Raw genomic sequence first — 16,591 nt, 5'->3', positions numbered from 1 at the left:
TCCCCTTGATGTAACTCCTTTCTGCTGACAGGCTGCCTGGATGGGAAGGACTTGGTAGGATTTTCAGCTGTTCCAGTTTCTGTACACACTGGTTTATAGGACTTCCACAAACAAGCTGGAGAAATGCAGATATACATTTAAAACCAATACATATGACACGAACAAAACATACAATAAAAAGACATCTGTCTTTAAATTAGGATGACAAATGCATTCCCAGTTTACAAGAGCAGTTGGGGAATCACTCCCTGCAAAGGAGTGGCTGAAGAGAGGGCTTAAAATGGGGACCATATCTGGTGTCCTCCATGAGAATGCAAATGTATTCCTGCTGTCGTTAACTTTGCTACTGATTCAGGTCACAAGCTTACGCTTTTTCCTATTACAGTCACACTCTTGGTGAAGGGCAGTGAGAAACCCCTCTGATCTACGCTTCCCTGGGACTGAACTGGCCGTGGGGTGTAAATGTAGAGTAACATCACTTACTGGTGGAGGAATCCGCTGGTGCAGGAATTACCCTGCAGATGCAGAGTCTGGCTTTTGGGCTTGCAGCTGCAGGGAAAGTGAGCTGTGAATAAGCAGTTAATTGAAAGCCAAAGTAGCTGTTTACTGACAGAGTAGAAGGGTGTCTTGCCCTTTCTTATGTGTAATCCATGTGAGATCACTCAGCCTTGTTGACCTAACTTGTTTCCAATATTTGTTTGTTTTCCCTTTTCCAGCTGAATTTATATGCCGTGCTTTTCATTCTTTCATTTTTTTCTCCCCCTAAACGCTGCCAGCTTCCTGTACTGCTGATCCTCACTGTTAAACTGCTTCTGTGCTCTTATCCAGCGGTTGTGCATCGCTGATGGAAATCTGATTCTTTTACCAAGCCAGATAAATTCTGCTAACCTTTGCTCAACAAGTAATTGCAGCTTGAAAGAGAAGAGATGGAAGAAACACTACTGGGATAAAGAAGGTTTTACAGGTCTGGAAAAAAAAAAAGATTTAAAATTCTTTTGGGATAGTTAGAGTACAGGTTTTGAGTCAGGAAAAGAGATGCATATTTGTGGAATCCCACTGATTGAATGGGGCTACTTTAAGTCTGCTTAAATTCTTTGCAGGTCTGAGGAGTTCATTGCTTGAAAGAATGATGTGGTTAATAATGCTTTTACTGGCTGAGTTGCTTATAACTGGTTTGTACCTGCTCAGCTTTTTTCCTATTTACATATACTCTGTTATGAATATGTAGTGTCAACACTTTCATTTAGAAAATCATCTTGGTCAAAAGTATAGAACAGGAAAGTATTTTTACTGAGAAGACGAAGCTTTCTCACATGGGAGATTACAGAAAACAGCATAATAACAGTTTAATATTCTGATGTGGCTGCTAATGGCCTCTGACTCTAAAAGCTCCCTACAAACTAGTACAGATTGTGATTACCAAGAATTCCTGACAAATGGCTTGTGTGTGCATATAGTATTAAAAATCTAAATGCATCCAATATAGGGATGGCTAGGGATCAGTGGCCGGAAGAACTGGCTGGCATTTCTCTCATTAATATTAAAATAATTAGTAACATGTAAAAAAGTTTGAAAGGTTAAAAAATGGGGGAAAGAAATGTAGTTCTTTCTGGTTACTTAGAAGGTTCATTCCCTCCTTCTCAAGCTGCCTGTAGATTCAAGAGTGGAGCTGAGAGGAGCCTTCTGACCTAGCTGCCAGAGACAGAGGCAGGGCTGTTTCCACAGAAGGCAATGAGCATGTCTAAAGAAGGTTGTATAGCTGAGAAAGAAACTGAGGCTCCCTACTTCCATCAGTCTGCCTGAATGCCACTTGTCAGCTTCACTAGGCAGATATCAATTTGACTTTTTTTCCCCCAGTAGAAAATCCCATTTAGATTCAGAAAATAGAGGAGGGAAGAGGATTTGAAAGTGATCTATGGAAAACTCACTTTGTTAGGAGTGTTTCCACCTGCAAATTATTCTGACAAAATTCCCAACCAGCTGTAGTAGTTAATAACTTTCTTTAAATATTTGAAGAGCAGTCAATCACAAACTGGAAAGGAATTTGATTTAAGGATGCTCAAGATGCTCATGTGAGGAAGGTTAGAACAGCTCTTTATTAACTGCTTAGTATCTGGGCACTGTGCTAATGAGCACTTCAGAAACATCAGAATCACAGTGTAGATTTGCATAGGTTTTTATTGTGAAAAAGTGTTCAGGACTTGAAAGAAGGACCCAGAGTTGTAGCTAGCAGACAGACAGAGGTGATTTATTCTTGCAAAGTAACTGTGGATGTAGGTAAAGCCAGGAAGGGCATAAAGGGAAATGAGCTGAGAGAGAATGTGGACAAGGTCAACGAGGAATGGGAACGTGGCCCTGGCTGTCAGTCCTAAGGAATACTGAGTGATGCCCTAGGTGAGGGGAGAGGTAAGAGAAAGCATCAAGATGCTCACAAAATGCCAGAGACATGACAGCAAAACAAGACAGAGATGGGCTATTTGTAGTATTTCTAAAAATGGATCCAGGGATGTTTATGGCAGCAATTCATTGCTTGGAAACAGACGTTTAATATCTAAGCTTTGTGTAATATATGCAGTTGTGTCTCTAGGGAATTAAACAGCAAGAATTATGTGGATTGCCTGCATAGATATGTATTGCCGTTCAAAAGCTGAATCTTTTTGTTTGTGCTGTTTTGATTAATTTCCTGGATTGAAGCTGCACATGAAAAATGTTTCAAGCCACTTAAGACTGAAGCTGTTACTTGGTAGAAGCACTTTGCAATTGGTTATCAAAACCCTTTTCTGTCTTAGGGCTGAGCTTTCTTTTGGCTTTGCAGGCTGGGCAGCTGGGTGGGAGAGCACCAGATTGCCCACTAAGGATGGAAAGATGAGTTGAAATTTTTTTCTCTTGCATATGAACTGAGTATCTTGTTGGCAGAAAGCTTTCTCTTCTGACTTGCTTGCAATGTCTCTGTCCTGGAAGCAGCAGAAACCATGTTGTGTTTGAATTCTGTTATATTCAGAGTAGGAATAGTTCTAATTGGCAGTGCTATTTGTCAGAGAAATGACCAGAAGCCTCAGAAGAGGTCTCTGCTGTGCTCAGAGCTGTACATCTACATGTCCACCTGGGAATTTTTCTCTATATTCAATAGCCTTTAAATTGTGTGGTGGTGTTAATGTAACTGCTGGAATCCACCTTCAGAAATGAGCATCTGAGCTGGGGAGATGTAGCCCCAGTTAGCACTCTGGGGTGAGGCAGGTTATTTGCAGCTAATTTGGCCATTGTGCTTAATCTACTCTTTGTGCTGCCAATGAGATTGCTTTGAGCCTTTTTCTCAGAAGAACCGCATGTTTTCACTGCACAGGAATGCAAACTGGGAGAGGTGAGATCTCTGCCTGCGACAGCTCCCCATCTAGTTCTCTCTAGATGAACTAATTTTTCCCACAAGATAAATTCTCATATTCTGTCATCTTAATCAAGGGTCATTACCTTAAAAGACAGTGGACTTCCAAAAGTGGGAAGCAGACATTTTTTGGTACTTCTGTTCTAAGAAATACTCTGCGGAAAAAAGATTGCCCAGGCTGGCAGAATTGGTGTGGTTTGGTACAGGTTTAGCTGCTCGGGTCTGCTTGCAGGCATGGTGTCCTGTACCATGTACTGGAGAAGAAAATGTCATGCAGAGGCTGGTCTGGAGCTGCACTGCATCCCCAACAAGCTTTCATACTTGTGTGTGCTGCTGTGCTGGGTGTCAGCAGGGAGCTCGGTGCCCTTTGAGTGCCCCTATGTTTTCCAGAAGCTGTTTGTGGGCTCCTGGTTACTGTGTGGCACAGCACTTCATGCACCCATCTAGTGGGTGAAGTGTGGGGTCTGGCATAGGGAAATACTTCTGAAGAGCTTATGCATCTAGTGGAAATATGTTATAGGGCACTTCTGGATGCAGTGTACGAAAGAATTAAGATCTCAGCCAGTTAAATTAGAAAGCAAATCCCTAATTATTCAGCAATGTGCTAATAAAGAAAAGGAGGTAAATTGTGAGAAAGTCAAGGCCAGCAAGGGCAATGCCTGTGGTGCAGCTCTGAGCGGTGGAAGAAGTGCACCACCCCTCATCCCTCCCAAACAGCTGTTATGTTTTCTTCTCAGTGGCTCTAACTGGATGGAGCTTTATTGTAGTGCCCCAGGACCTGGGTTACAGTTTGGCATGTCTGATGGTGTGGGATGAGCTGTCTGTCTGTACCTGAGTTCCTATCTATGGCAAAGGGCCATGAAGGATGTAGAGACTCCCAGTGAAAAGCTGTTTAGGAACAGAGCAGGTTCTTAATTACTGTGCCATGTTACTGTTGTGGGACAGGATAGGAAAGATGGCATCTCTGCTTTTGCCTGGATAGGCATGCTAATTTAATAGGTGTGCAGACCATCTCTGTGCTGAAGAGCTAGGATCTGGGGTTTGGTTTGAAAATCTGTCATGTCCCCTTGAGTTCCAGTGGTTCCAGATCAAAACCTTGCTCATTCAGACTAAGCCCTCAAATTGTTGATACTAAACTGCTACAAATCCCATCTCTGTTGATGTGGAGCTGGCTTGGCTCTGGTAGATTCAGACTTAATTTTTGATTCTGCTCATGCATGTGAAGCATTAACAGCTCAAATCTATGGAAGAGCTGAGGAGCAGAGGTTACTATTTCAGCTGTCTTGCAAGTCTTGTATCCAAATCATGTAATACGGCGGTACAGCAGCACTTGTGTGTGCTTTTTCTACCTGGAAAGTACAACCTACCTCACAAAATGTTACCAACAAAGCAACTGCTGAGAAAATTGGCCTATAAATATCACCTACTGAATGTGACAAGGCATCTGGAGAGGCTGTCTGCAATATGTGCACTTTTCCTGTCTGAGATGGGACTTCAGCTTGCTGCAGGTGAGTTGCTGGAGTCATCTAAAAGGAAGCCATGGCAACAAAATAGGAGCAGTCTGTACAGTGGGAGTGCAATCTTCAGAGTCTCATGACCTGGCTATGCCTAGCCATTCGCCTTTGGGTTATTAATATCACTGCTCCTGCCCACACACAACCATCAAAATAAGTTTTGGGTGTGAAGGGATGTGTGACCTGGTTGTGTAAAAGACAAGGGTACAAATTCACAGGGGATATCTGCAGAAGGAATAGGGAGGGAAGAGGATGCTTGATTAGAGGGAAGAGATCCCAAAGGAGTGGGTGAAATGAAAGAAAGAAAAGGAAGGATCCAAACCCTGAGTTTTCCACTGATTAATAGCTTTTATCACTGTAGCACAAGAATTTGCTGTTAGTTTTTCAACACCTTGGGAGAATTGTATTAGGCAACTGGAAAAAACTTCTTTAGGTGTTTAAAAAAATCCACAGACTGGGCAACCTGACCCAGATGGCTTGCATTCAGATGAGACCAAGAAAAGGAGGGAAGTGGGAAAGCAGTGTACCTACATCACCAACTGAGTTGTGAGCAATCTCTTACTCTGGTTCTCCCATTCTGCACCCAGTCCACCCTGCTTGCAAAGCGATTGTTTAAATTCACCACTGTGCCACTGGATGTTCTTTATAAATTTGTTTTGCTATTGAAATAAAAAAAACAATCTTGTTTCCAGGGGTGTTCAAGCATTCATTCTCTGAAGATGCAAGCAGAATGTCTGCTTAAAAACAGAATAAACCCCCTGCTTTCTTTTTTTTAAAACTGGAAAGCCAATAGCTCTGCAGTACAAATCCAGAAACACTTCACAGCTTAAAAAAAAAGGCCAGTTCAGTGTGGGATGCTAGATAATGCTAAAACAGATAAGCAAACTGACAAGAGTAAGCCCAGAGAATGCATCTCACATTGGACTCTGCCTTACTAGAGAAGGGCTCGTGTATGGATATGTGCAAAATGGTATTTGTGCATATTTCAGGAGTGCTGCGTGGTAAATGGTTTTGAACCAGGTCTACTTCACTACTGGAGCTGTAGGAAATTCAGCACAATGATGGAGGGACCCTGACTGGATGTTTGACAAAGCCATTTTTTAACCATGGCGTTCTTTTAATGTATGTGAAAAGTGCCACCTTTTTAAAGAAAAATCTAATGCATTAAAAAGGAAGAGTAAGAGGGGGAGAGACATCCAGACATAACTAGAAATAAGCAGATGCAAAATTCAAGTGTGTTTGCTGGCAAAAATAGTTCAAACTGGAAGGATAACAAAAAACACTCTTGAACTTTGTAGATCTTGTTCATTAAGGTCTTCTTTTCCTAATGTCTGCAATGCTTACTCCTAAAACAGGCTTATGAGCTGGACTGAGTCTGTATTGCGCTGCACGATTTCACTTTTTCTACACTCTGTCATACTTTACATCTACATTACATGGGGCAGGGCTCCTTATGGCACTTGGCTATTATGTTTTACGAAGAGAGCAACATTTTTTAAAGTCAGTTACCTGTTTTGCTTATGTCCGGTATTACCAAGAGTAGTTTTTTCATTGATATTTGAAGTTCAAGTGAGGACAAACATTCTTTGAAATCCAGCTCTCCCTGAAGAGAATATAAACTTTACTGTTGATGCTGATGTTAACATGCTTTTTCCCTTGCTGGTCTAAAAGTGTGGTACCAAGAGAAATTGTTATATTCTTAAAGAACCTGGTGCAAAGCTTATTGGAATGCTTCTTGCTGTCTCCTAATGAGCATTAGATTAGGCCTTCATTAGGTTAGACTAAATGAAACATTGCTGAGTCTATTTCTTACTTAAAACTTCCCTGAAATACAGTAGAAAGTTCTCTGTACTCTTGTATTTGTCAAGATGATGGACCAACCAAGGCCACTTCCTAAAATTTATCATTGGCAATATGTGCTAAGTTCTCAGTGGAAGGTCTCAATTACCTTTAATTATGGTAAAACTTTTTTTTCAGATTTAATTAAATATAGATGGAAGTTCTTCCTTAGTAATTATTCCTTGGGAGAATTATTTTAAAGTGGATACATTTCATGAGAAATGTTTCTAAGGGATTCAGCCTTGGCAGAGATGGAATTTACAGAAGCAAAGTGGGGACAAAAAAAGTAATTTTATCACTTGATATCAAAAAGTTTATCTAACCTTGAGTTATCTTCCTGTGTTCTTAATTGCTGAATGAAATGTTCACCAAGTGCACTTCGGTTTCAAGGAGTTTCTTTGTAAATCGTAGTACACAAAGGTGCCTATAAGTAAGATTTAGTCTTTGTGTTGTGCTTGTGGTCCAGACCCTTTCTACACAAGTGTGGTTTTTCTATGCTGGGCTAAGCAGTTACCAGAGTTAGTTCTCTTCTTCCAGGAACGTGCAGTGTGTAGCCTTTTCTGTTTTGCAAAGATGTAGCTTCACTGTAGAGTGTTCTGTAAGAAAATGAGTATCTAAATTCATGTAAATCAGGCTTAATCATCATTGTCCCCCCCCCCAGTACTGCAGATAAACACAAAGGCAGTACTTACATTTTCCTGGAGTGGATAGGGTGGAACAGGAGTCCAGGGAACCTACACAGACAAGCCAAGCTCTGACAGGAAAGTCTGTAGCCAAGTATGGAATTGAGTCAAGTACTCCATAACACATGGTCTTTGAGTAACAGGGCTAGCATGTCTTTCTGTTGTTTCTCTGACTTTTTGTTCTCCTTTTTGTCCTCTGCAAAGGTTTGTTAGTGTGGCACCTCTTTTAATAATCTAATGGAAGGTTTTTTTGTTTCCTTAAATCTCCCCTGGTCAGTTAACACAACCGTGTTAAATCAGGCTGCTTTTGCTTGGTCTTATGATTGCATTGTAAGATGCTGTAGAACAATTTTCATCTTCACAGTAAAGAGTAAATGGGTCCACACAGCTCCCTAAAAAGCATAAAGTAAATGTAATTGTCCTCATTATCCTGATTACAAAGCTAAAGGTATATTAAAACTTTCTGGTTGAGATAATGAGGGTTTAATATCACTCTCTACAATTAAGTGCTGAGGTAAAAGTTAAGCTGGTAAGAGAAGCTTCTTGCTAACATCAATGGGAATTGGGAATTTTTATCAAACTGAACTCGTGTATGTTGACATTTTACTGACCTTGCTCTTGCTGCAGTGTTGATATTGCAGCTGTGAGAAAGGTAAGCTGAGATCAAATAAAAAAAAATCTGTTACCTTATCTTGTGCTGGGGTCTTGCTCTTTTTTTGGCCTGAACAGTTTTTATTGATCTTCAAGTGCTGTTGTTGCTAGACCGAGCTATGTACGTAGGCTGCTGTCTTCCACTGACATGTCTGACTGGTTTCAAGTTTCATGTAGCATGAGGGTTGCTGGCTGAAGCAGTAATGCTCCTAGAAAAGGGAAGCCTGTGGAGTGTAGATATCAGATAAATATAAAGCAATGTCTCTACAATGCAAAAATACTAATTTTTTTTAGAAATGTTGCATTTAAAATTTAATGCCTGTCTGTATTCAATTGGGATGTGTAAGATTTAACGAGCTGCTGTTTGGATAGGGAGTCTGTTACACACGCTGTGCAAACAGACATGTGAAAGCACCTTTTGGACTGGTTTGTCTTTCTGTGTTGGGCATAAGGGGAGCCTGCATGATGAACTCAGACTGGACAGCGAGTGTGGAGAAAAGAAATGATCTTAAATGAATTCTGTCTTAAGTAATAAGTAGCACCTAATGTAGAAAATGAGCAGTGACTTGTACAGTCCAAATGATTTAAGGTCTTTTAGAGATCGTATCTGTACAGGTCTTCATTTAACTGCTGACACAGTTCTCTGAGGTAAGTAGCTACCAGTGATTCTGTTAAATGCTGAATTTTTGTATGCTCTGTTTGTTCCCAAATGTGTAGAGTAGGGGGAATTCTTAAAGTCTACAGGTATGATTACCCTCATGTAGATAACCTTCTGTGCAGCAGTTTGATTTGGAAACTGAGGATGATGTTTTCATACTTACTCTCAAAGGCTCACAAGCACTTGAAAGCCTGCACAGTCTTCAGACCCGTTCTTGCTACGTCTGTTTTGACAGATGAGATGTACTTCCTCTTGGACCACCAGTTTCAAGGGCTTTTATTCATGCAGTGGATAGCTGACGAAATACACTGCTTGAAAGACAGAAAGAGTTTGACTTCACTCTTTGATCAGGAGAAAGGGTTTACAATTACCATCATATCTAGAACCTTGGATATCTCTGTAACAGAGTCCAAGTTAAATCGGCACCTTGTGTGAAGCTGGAAGAAAGGTGTCATCAAAGATCTTCACCTTACTGAGGTTTTCTGTTCCTACTCATTATCAAGGCTGACAGTGGTCCAGAAGCTGGCTCTACATCTTCAGTCTAACAATGGTACCTTTCCAGCATGTAATCCCACTGCCATGTAAAGGTAAATTAAAGGTACTTGAAATAGGGGAGTTGGCAATGGTTATGAATAAGTGGTTCTTCTCATTTTTTTAAAAGTAAATCCATGCTTGAGCTGACCTGTGATAGACTTGATATTAAATCAAAAAATTCTCTCTGCTGTAGAGGGGCAAAAAAAAATGGTTGTCTTAAACTTTGTTGTGCCAAAAAAAAAACCCAAACAACAAAACACAGACCTTCTGTGTAAACCCTGCTCTTTACTTTATTAGTACATGCTTACCTAGAATAACTTTAATCACTTTGAATATTCATTATTTCATTTATATATAACATTATATAATTAATCACTATACTGTATATATAATGTATTAACATAATAAATAATATAATTTTAATCATTACATATAACGATTGATATTAATCATTATAATTAATAGTAAAATTAAATATGGTAATTATATTAATAATAAACATATTAAATGTATTAATATTAATGATTATATATAATAGGTATCTGGAGTGTGCAAGTGTACAGTTTTAAGAAAAATTCTTGTCAATAGAATCTTCTGAGTCATTTTCCTAGAAAAAGAAAACTTCAATAATAAAAAACAACCTATTAGTCAAGACTTAAAGGGTAAATTAACCTGGCATTAGGTCAAAAGACATCACATTGGGTTGATAAATATTTCAAATTCAGATTCTTCTATTTACAGGCAACATTTGACTATCTCTAATAGTCTAGCGTAGTTTCATCCATTTATTGCAGTAAAATATACAAATAATATACAATTGCACAGAGTTGTAATGACATCCACAGGGAGTATCTTGTTTTAGCTATACTGATCTCTAAACAATTCTAATGAGATGTAATATGTGTAGAGGAGACCTAGGGTTTTTCTTTTGTAGTCAAAGATATGGAGAGATATCACAGGATATATCTTTCCAATGAAAAGAGCTTAGACTTTGATTTCAGATAAATCACAAGGTAACAGTTTGCAGGCAAAGGACTCATGGCCACTTAGTGAATACATCGCAAACTAAATCTGAAAAAGCCAATCTGCTCACAGTTGTAGAACAAGTGTGTGGAGATGACCTTGGGAAAGGCCCACGAGAAGTGTTTTGCTTAGAAAGATTGAATGTGCCAGCTTGAGAGCTCCAGACTCCAATATTGCTCTGTTTGCATTTAGTGCTGAGCCATTCTCTCATAAGCAGAGACATACCATGGAGCTTTTGGCAGTGGTGGGAGACCCATTTTAATCAAAGCAGTCTCTTTCCCTCTGTGTCAACCTCAATTCAGTTTGAGTACCTGGAATAGCAAATTAAATTCACATCACTAAATTCTTGTTTCCTAGTGAGGATAGGGAAGGGTTTGGGGACTTCATTTGCCAAAATGTTTGTGGGAGATGAGGAAAGGTATATGAAATTATGGTGTTCATGCGACTCAATCTCCAAAATGTTGTAGCTCCTATTGTCACAAAAAAAAAAAAGCTTAGTGAGACAGCCATCGGAATCAACGTGACTTTTTGACTCAGTTTTTCTAACCTTCAATTTTTTCAAATATACTGGAAGATAATTACATTTCACTAGGACCAAGGAAAAAGTAATAATAACAAAAACAGTCACTTTCACATTAAAATCACAAATGTCTTTTCATCTGATTACAGAAAACTGTCTGTTTTTCCATGCTGTTCTCTGACCAGGGATAGCACTACTGGGTCACGTATATTGAGCTCAAGGTAATTGCTTTTGTTAGGAGATTCTCTTGAGTGTGCAGAAAATGTTTTTGAAAAGGGAGGCATTGTTTTGGGAAATTGTAGCTGTCTTCTTTCAAGGTATCATCAAAACAAGAATGCCTACATTTGTCATTTCCTATTGAAAAACTCTCAAGTTGTTAATGGGATTTGTTTTCAAATGTTTTAACAGACTTCGGTAAAGCTTCTGCTCTCAACTTAAATGCTGCTCAAAAGCCCTGTTTGCTGTAGTGATGGTAAGCTGACAGGCCAATAGGAAACAAGGGGTTTATCTGCTATGTTAGTGGCATGGATTATGTGAAGGGCATTTCATAGCATGCCTTGTTGAGGGTGAGGAGGAAATATATCCTGAATATTTTTCATATTTTCATTGATTATTTTTGTCAGTCTCAAATGCAGATAGCAACAGGATTGTTATATATTAAAATGCCTGTAGTAGCATTGGACTTCCTAGCAGCACTGAGACAGCTTTTTTTTCCTTCCAAGTTGGATTAGTGTCTCTTTATTGCAAACTACATTAACCCACCAAAATACTTCCTAGGTGGAGAAATGCTGGGGGGGGGGAGGGGGGTGTTGAAATGATTTTAAATTTGTGCTGAAAAATGCACAGCTGCATGTTATTTGCAACAGAGCTTGGGAGCACAGAAAGAAATCTCCAAGTTGTGTGACTGCCAAGAGGTATGAGCACCTGAACTGTTCATGCCTCATCCTTTTTGGGTCTTTATAGGTTAGCAGCTAGGATCACTGAAGATTTCTGAAAATGTTGAGCTGTGTAAAGTTGTCCTCTGTGTTGAAGAGCTCAGGTCACTACTCCAGTTCTCTTTTTCTCCCCCAAGGAGAAAAAAAGGCAAACAGCCCTATTAGTATCAAATGAGGCAATAAAGTTATTGTCATTACTTCCAAGGTGCTCTAATGTTCTTGGAATACTGGGTCTGAATTCATACCAGCTAGAAGCAGTATCTTTTTTTATATATTAATATAAATAAAGCAGTACCAGTAGAGCTCTTGAGACCTCTAGAGTTTGACCAGCAAAGTTGATGGGAAAAAGGATAATAATGTCTGACATACAAGAAATTGAATCAAGTTGTTTACATTTGGATTTTCCAGCCTGAAATATATGTAGATACTCTTAAAAACATAAGGTCCAGAGCATTTGTTATCTGAAGCAAGCTACAATTTATTGCCTTAGTGAGATCCTGTTAGCCAGATCTCTGTGTAGATGTGTTTTCTTTCCAATCATTTTGAGCTTTCCTTGTTTTTTCTCCGCTGACAGTTCTGTCCACCAATTCTGTAATTACTGTCTATCATTTTAAGTGACGGGCTAAGGTCCAATATCTAAGGTCAGGGCCATGAACATCTGACTTCCCTTGAGAGTAGAACTGGCTGAGTAGGAAGAATATTGATTCACTGAGTAGCTCAACCAAAAAGAAGGAACACTTTCAAATGCTTTTGACCTAATAGTGTCCAAGCATCTCTACTTGAAGTAAGTTAATGAAGGGGTAAATCATATCTTGTATGAATCATGCATCAAATCACAAAACAAGAGAGACTTTGAAAAAGAAGCCCAGAGGCTAGGTGTTCAGTTCTGGAAGCATGTCTGAAACAGGGTTTAGATTTAAAGAAATTGCAAAACTGTGTGAATTTGACCCATGTCTGAGTGGAAACTGAACTGCCTTTGTGGCTACTGCAGTGGGTCTGCACTGTTTTACTTTTCATTTACATGCTCCTACTCAAAATGAAATCTAATTCACACAAAGGGAGAGCCTGTAACTTATCCTTCCCTCAGATGATATCATTTAATTTAGAGAGGAAAATCATTACATTTCCTTTCCAGTTATTTCTTCTTCCTTTTACACCCATACTTGTAGACTTGTAACCCTCAGTTGACTACTCTTTTCATCATTGGGTAACAGCCTTGATTACAAAGTACTAAAAACTTCCCAAGCTACCTAAAAGACATTGCAGATGATGTAGAAAAAATTACCTCCCTCACATCTCCTTAAAAAAAAAAAAAGCCAAAGATGGTTCCATTATATCATTTGTGACTGGGATTTAAGATGCTTCTGAGAACTGAAGTGTCCATCTCCCATCTGATGGAAATGTCACTTTTGGAATCTGCTGGTATTTGATTATCTGAAACCCTTGAAATCTGTGTTTGTGTCTGTGGTATGAATGAATGATGTGGAAATGTCAAAACAGCTTTTTATATGATGAACAGTAACAGAGAAGCAGAATAGTGATCTGAAAAGACCTTTAAATGTCTTGGCTGAGTTTAACTTTCTTGGCAAATTAGATACAAATAACTAAAACAGACTGTCCTGTAGAAGGGAAAATGTGCCATGCAAGATGTCCTAATCTTCTGTGTTATCCATTCTGATACTTTTATCCTTGAACATGAGCAATTCATGTTCAGGAAAACCAGAAATTTATGTTCAGAAACTGAGGAAGATGGTTTCACTGTGACAGACAAGCATTTTTTGAAACAGCTCAGTACTGGTTCCTTCAAAAGTATCTAAGTGCTTTCTGTTGCCCTTTTTGCAAAGAAATAGAAGGGGAATGGAGAAAAGTTCTAGCTATTTTTGTGAAAGTCCAACAGAAATGTTCCTGTCTTCATTTTTTTATTTAATCTTGGTTAGTAGGAAACTTGTGAAATGCTGCTGACTAGCAGATCACTACTCATGTCCACATGATAGTTAACCATTGCCAGATAGATGAACAGTGAACAAAAAATATAGTCTCGATGGGTTAGAAATGAATATTTTTTTTTGCATGCACTGAGCTGTTTTATTTCAAGTTTTATATTTTATCTCTTTATTTCCTTCTGTTTGTCTGCTCTCCCTGGCATTCACAGCACACCAACTTTTTAATGAGCTGCTGTAGAGCAAAGGGGTCCAAGGCCAAACATGAGTCTTCATCTTGGGTGGAAAAGGGAATAATTAAATGCTGAAAAGGTGGTGCAGTCAGATGGAGTGGAAATGAGGGCAAAAGGGATAATGAACAAAGTGAGGGCAGTTTTGATAAATCTCTTTAGGAGGGGGTTGTGATGGCCAAAGCCACTCTCTGATGTGACATGGTTTTGCTGTACTTTTACACACCAATGACTGAGGGGAATATTCACAAAATCTTGAGCGAGACTGCATACAACTTGCTTTGTCTCCTCAGGTTGGAGGTTACATGGAGAGAAAGTGACCTTATACCTTAAAAGGCAATGTATAAAATGCTGATTTTTTTTCTGCTTCAGAGGCAGATCAATTAAGGGCTTTTGTGCTGTATTTCACTTGTGCTCCTAGAGGTTGAGAGCAGCATAAATATTTGAACACTTCTGTTATTATGGTCAAGCAGTACAGGAGGAAGCTAAGCCACGATTAGGATGGGATATTTGGCAAATGTGAATGTATGGGAAAATGAGTGGGCTGTGACATGAAAGAAACTGTTGCAGGTAACTTTTCTGAAATGATACCAGATCTGGTGTAGCAGGCAATAGCTCAAGGGCAGGGCTTGCATTCAGAGGGACCTAGGGAGGTTAGAAGAATGGACCAACAGCAAACTTATGAAATTGAGCAAGGGCAAATGTGAAGTTCTGAGTCTGGGATAGAATCAACCTCTGCAGCAATATGGGCTGGGGACAGGCTGGATGCAGAGTAGGTCTGCTGAGAAGGACTTGGCAGTTTTGGCAGAGAGCAACCTCAATGTAAGCCAACCATGTGCCTTGGTAATGATGATGGCTAACAGCATCCTCAGCTGTATTAACAGGAATACAGTCAGTAGATCCAGGGAAGTAGGCATCCTCTGTTCAGAAATCATAAACTGTGGTCAGCAAGGGTTCTCAGGAGGGAACTGCTAGAGGAAGAGTTCATAAGTGATATATTTTTGAAAAATTCAACCATGAATTTCTGGAGTGTGAAGGACTACTTCTGCTACCTTGGCTGAAGCACTTTGATAGTGGAGATGAAGGACATGTGCAAGACTAGGAGCAGCTGCCAAAGGCCATCCTAGGACCTCAGAATGAAGAATTATCTGGCTGGACAGCAGGGCCATCAATGAAAGGAAGAGGGCCTGCTATGGGAAGGATCAGGCATTTTAACTGAGTCACTTTTGCAGGTACCTGTGGCCACAGTTGTCATCTGACAGCTGTGACGCTCCCACCCATCCCCTGTATCTGGCTAGATATGGGGAGCCTACTGTATCCAGGTTGGAGATAAGGACAGCTTTTTGTCAAAAGCAGGAGTTTCCACTTGAATTCAAATTTCTGTTGAAAGATATTCCTAATTAACTGAACTGTGCATAGGGAGTCAAAGGCATTTTAGAGCAAAGCTGGCACCTTGCTGTCTGTTCTGGCAGCTTTTGAGACCATATGCTAATCGAGACTGCCTGGAGATGTAGTGAGGTTGAAGATGTATCTGGCTCGATGGAGATGGATGTTCAGCCCCAGATCTATCACCTGTTGCCACTCCTTGGTGATGAGCACTGGTCAATCTGTGACCATGTGTCAGTGATACAGCCATGGTTTTGCCTGTGGTTCTGGACTTCTGTAACCCTTCACTCTCTTGGATGAAAGATGCAAGAGCTAACCTTTGTTCTAAAACTAAATACTTCATTTCACCAAAGACACTGTACAAAGGAAAAAGAACAAGACTTGCTTTTTCTGTCTCCTTTAAAGGCTGCCAAACATTGCCAAAGATCTCCAAGAAATTCAATCTTCCATCCCCATCTTCTTTATCATCATCTGCTGATGTGTGAATGTAGAATGTGGGGCTTGGGTTTATAATGACTATTTTCTGACTTCTTCTTATCCTGAGCAAATGCAATAGGAGCTGTATATACTGATTCATGGAAAGAAAACCAGCTCAGGCATCTTCTTGGGACTGACCATGTTGGTTTGAGGGTTATGTGGACTCTGACTCCCCACAGCATTTCTGAGCAGCAGGGAACGTGCTTGGAAGAGAAGACAGAATCCTATGCCTTGTTTCTAGGTTTGCCTCCATCTCTTTGTAGGGAACAGTAGCGGGGAGAGCTTCAAGGGAGATCCTCAACTGCCTAAACGATTGAAGAGTTTAGACTAGCCAGATTAGGGCATGCTAGTGTTTATGACCAACCTAAGGACAAGAGTAGCTAACACTTGCTAACCACCCATTCCTGGCTCACTGGCATAATGTAGATCGTCTTACAGATAGATCTGAAAGGGTAGCTTTTGTCATGCATGTTGGAAATAGGCAAAATTAATTTTCCTAGATCCATGTTAGGATGCTGTGACAACCCAGTTTTTATTACTTTATGCTGTCAGCATGAGTGTTGAAAATAAAACCAGCCAAAGCCCGGAAATATAGATTTTCAAATAGTTAATCTATTAAAGAAATTAAATGGGGAAGGATTAGCAACAAACAAGGAAACGTAAATTTCTGGAAGACCCATCAATTTGCCAGGATTTGTCACAGACACCTCTCCAGGAAGAGCACAGCTATCTAAATCTCAAGGCATGACTACTATAGTGCCAAGAAGAGGTATTTGGAAAGAATGTGCCCTATACTAATGTACTGAAATGATCCTAATT

The 16,591-nt window shown here is 39.8% G+C and overlaps 1 protein-coding gene across 7 annotated transcripts in view; it reads left to right on the top strand.

Moving 5' to 3' along the window:
• Positions 1-16,591, top strand: part of SORCS1 (sortilin related VPS10 domain containing receptor 1) — a 291,500-nt gene that overhangs the window by 37,498 nt on the left and 237,411 nt on the right. Inside the window, exon 2 of one of the 7 annotated variants that reach the window (XM_080597286.1) lies at positions 2,816-2,865. The exons of the other annotated variants lie outside the window; for them this stretch is intronic. Within the exon in view, the coding sequence (XP_080453412.1) occupies positions 2,816-2,865 (50 nt within the window). The remainder of the gene's footprint in view (positions 1-2,815; positions 2,866-16,591) is intronic. 7 annotated transcript variants of the gene reach the window in all.

The sequence above is a fragment of the Anser brachyrhynchus genome, assembly GCF_964034855.1.
Source record: "Anser brachyrhynchus genome assembly, chromosome: 6".
In the NCBI taxonomy this organism is placed as follows: domain Eukaryota; kingdom Metazoa; phylum Chordata; class Aves; order Anseriformes; family Anatidae; genus Anser; species Anser brachyrhynchus.
This window is presented reverse-complemented; position numbering and strand designations above follow the sequence as displayed.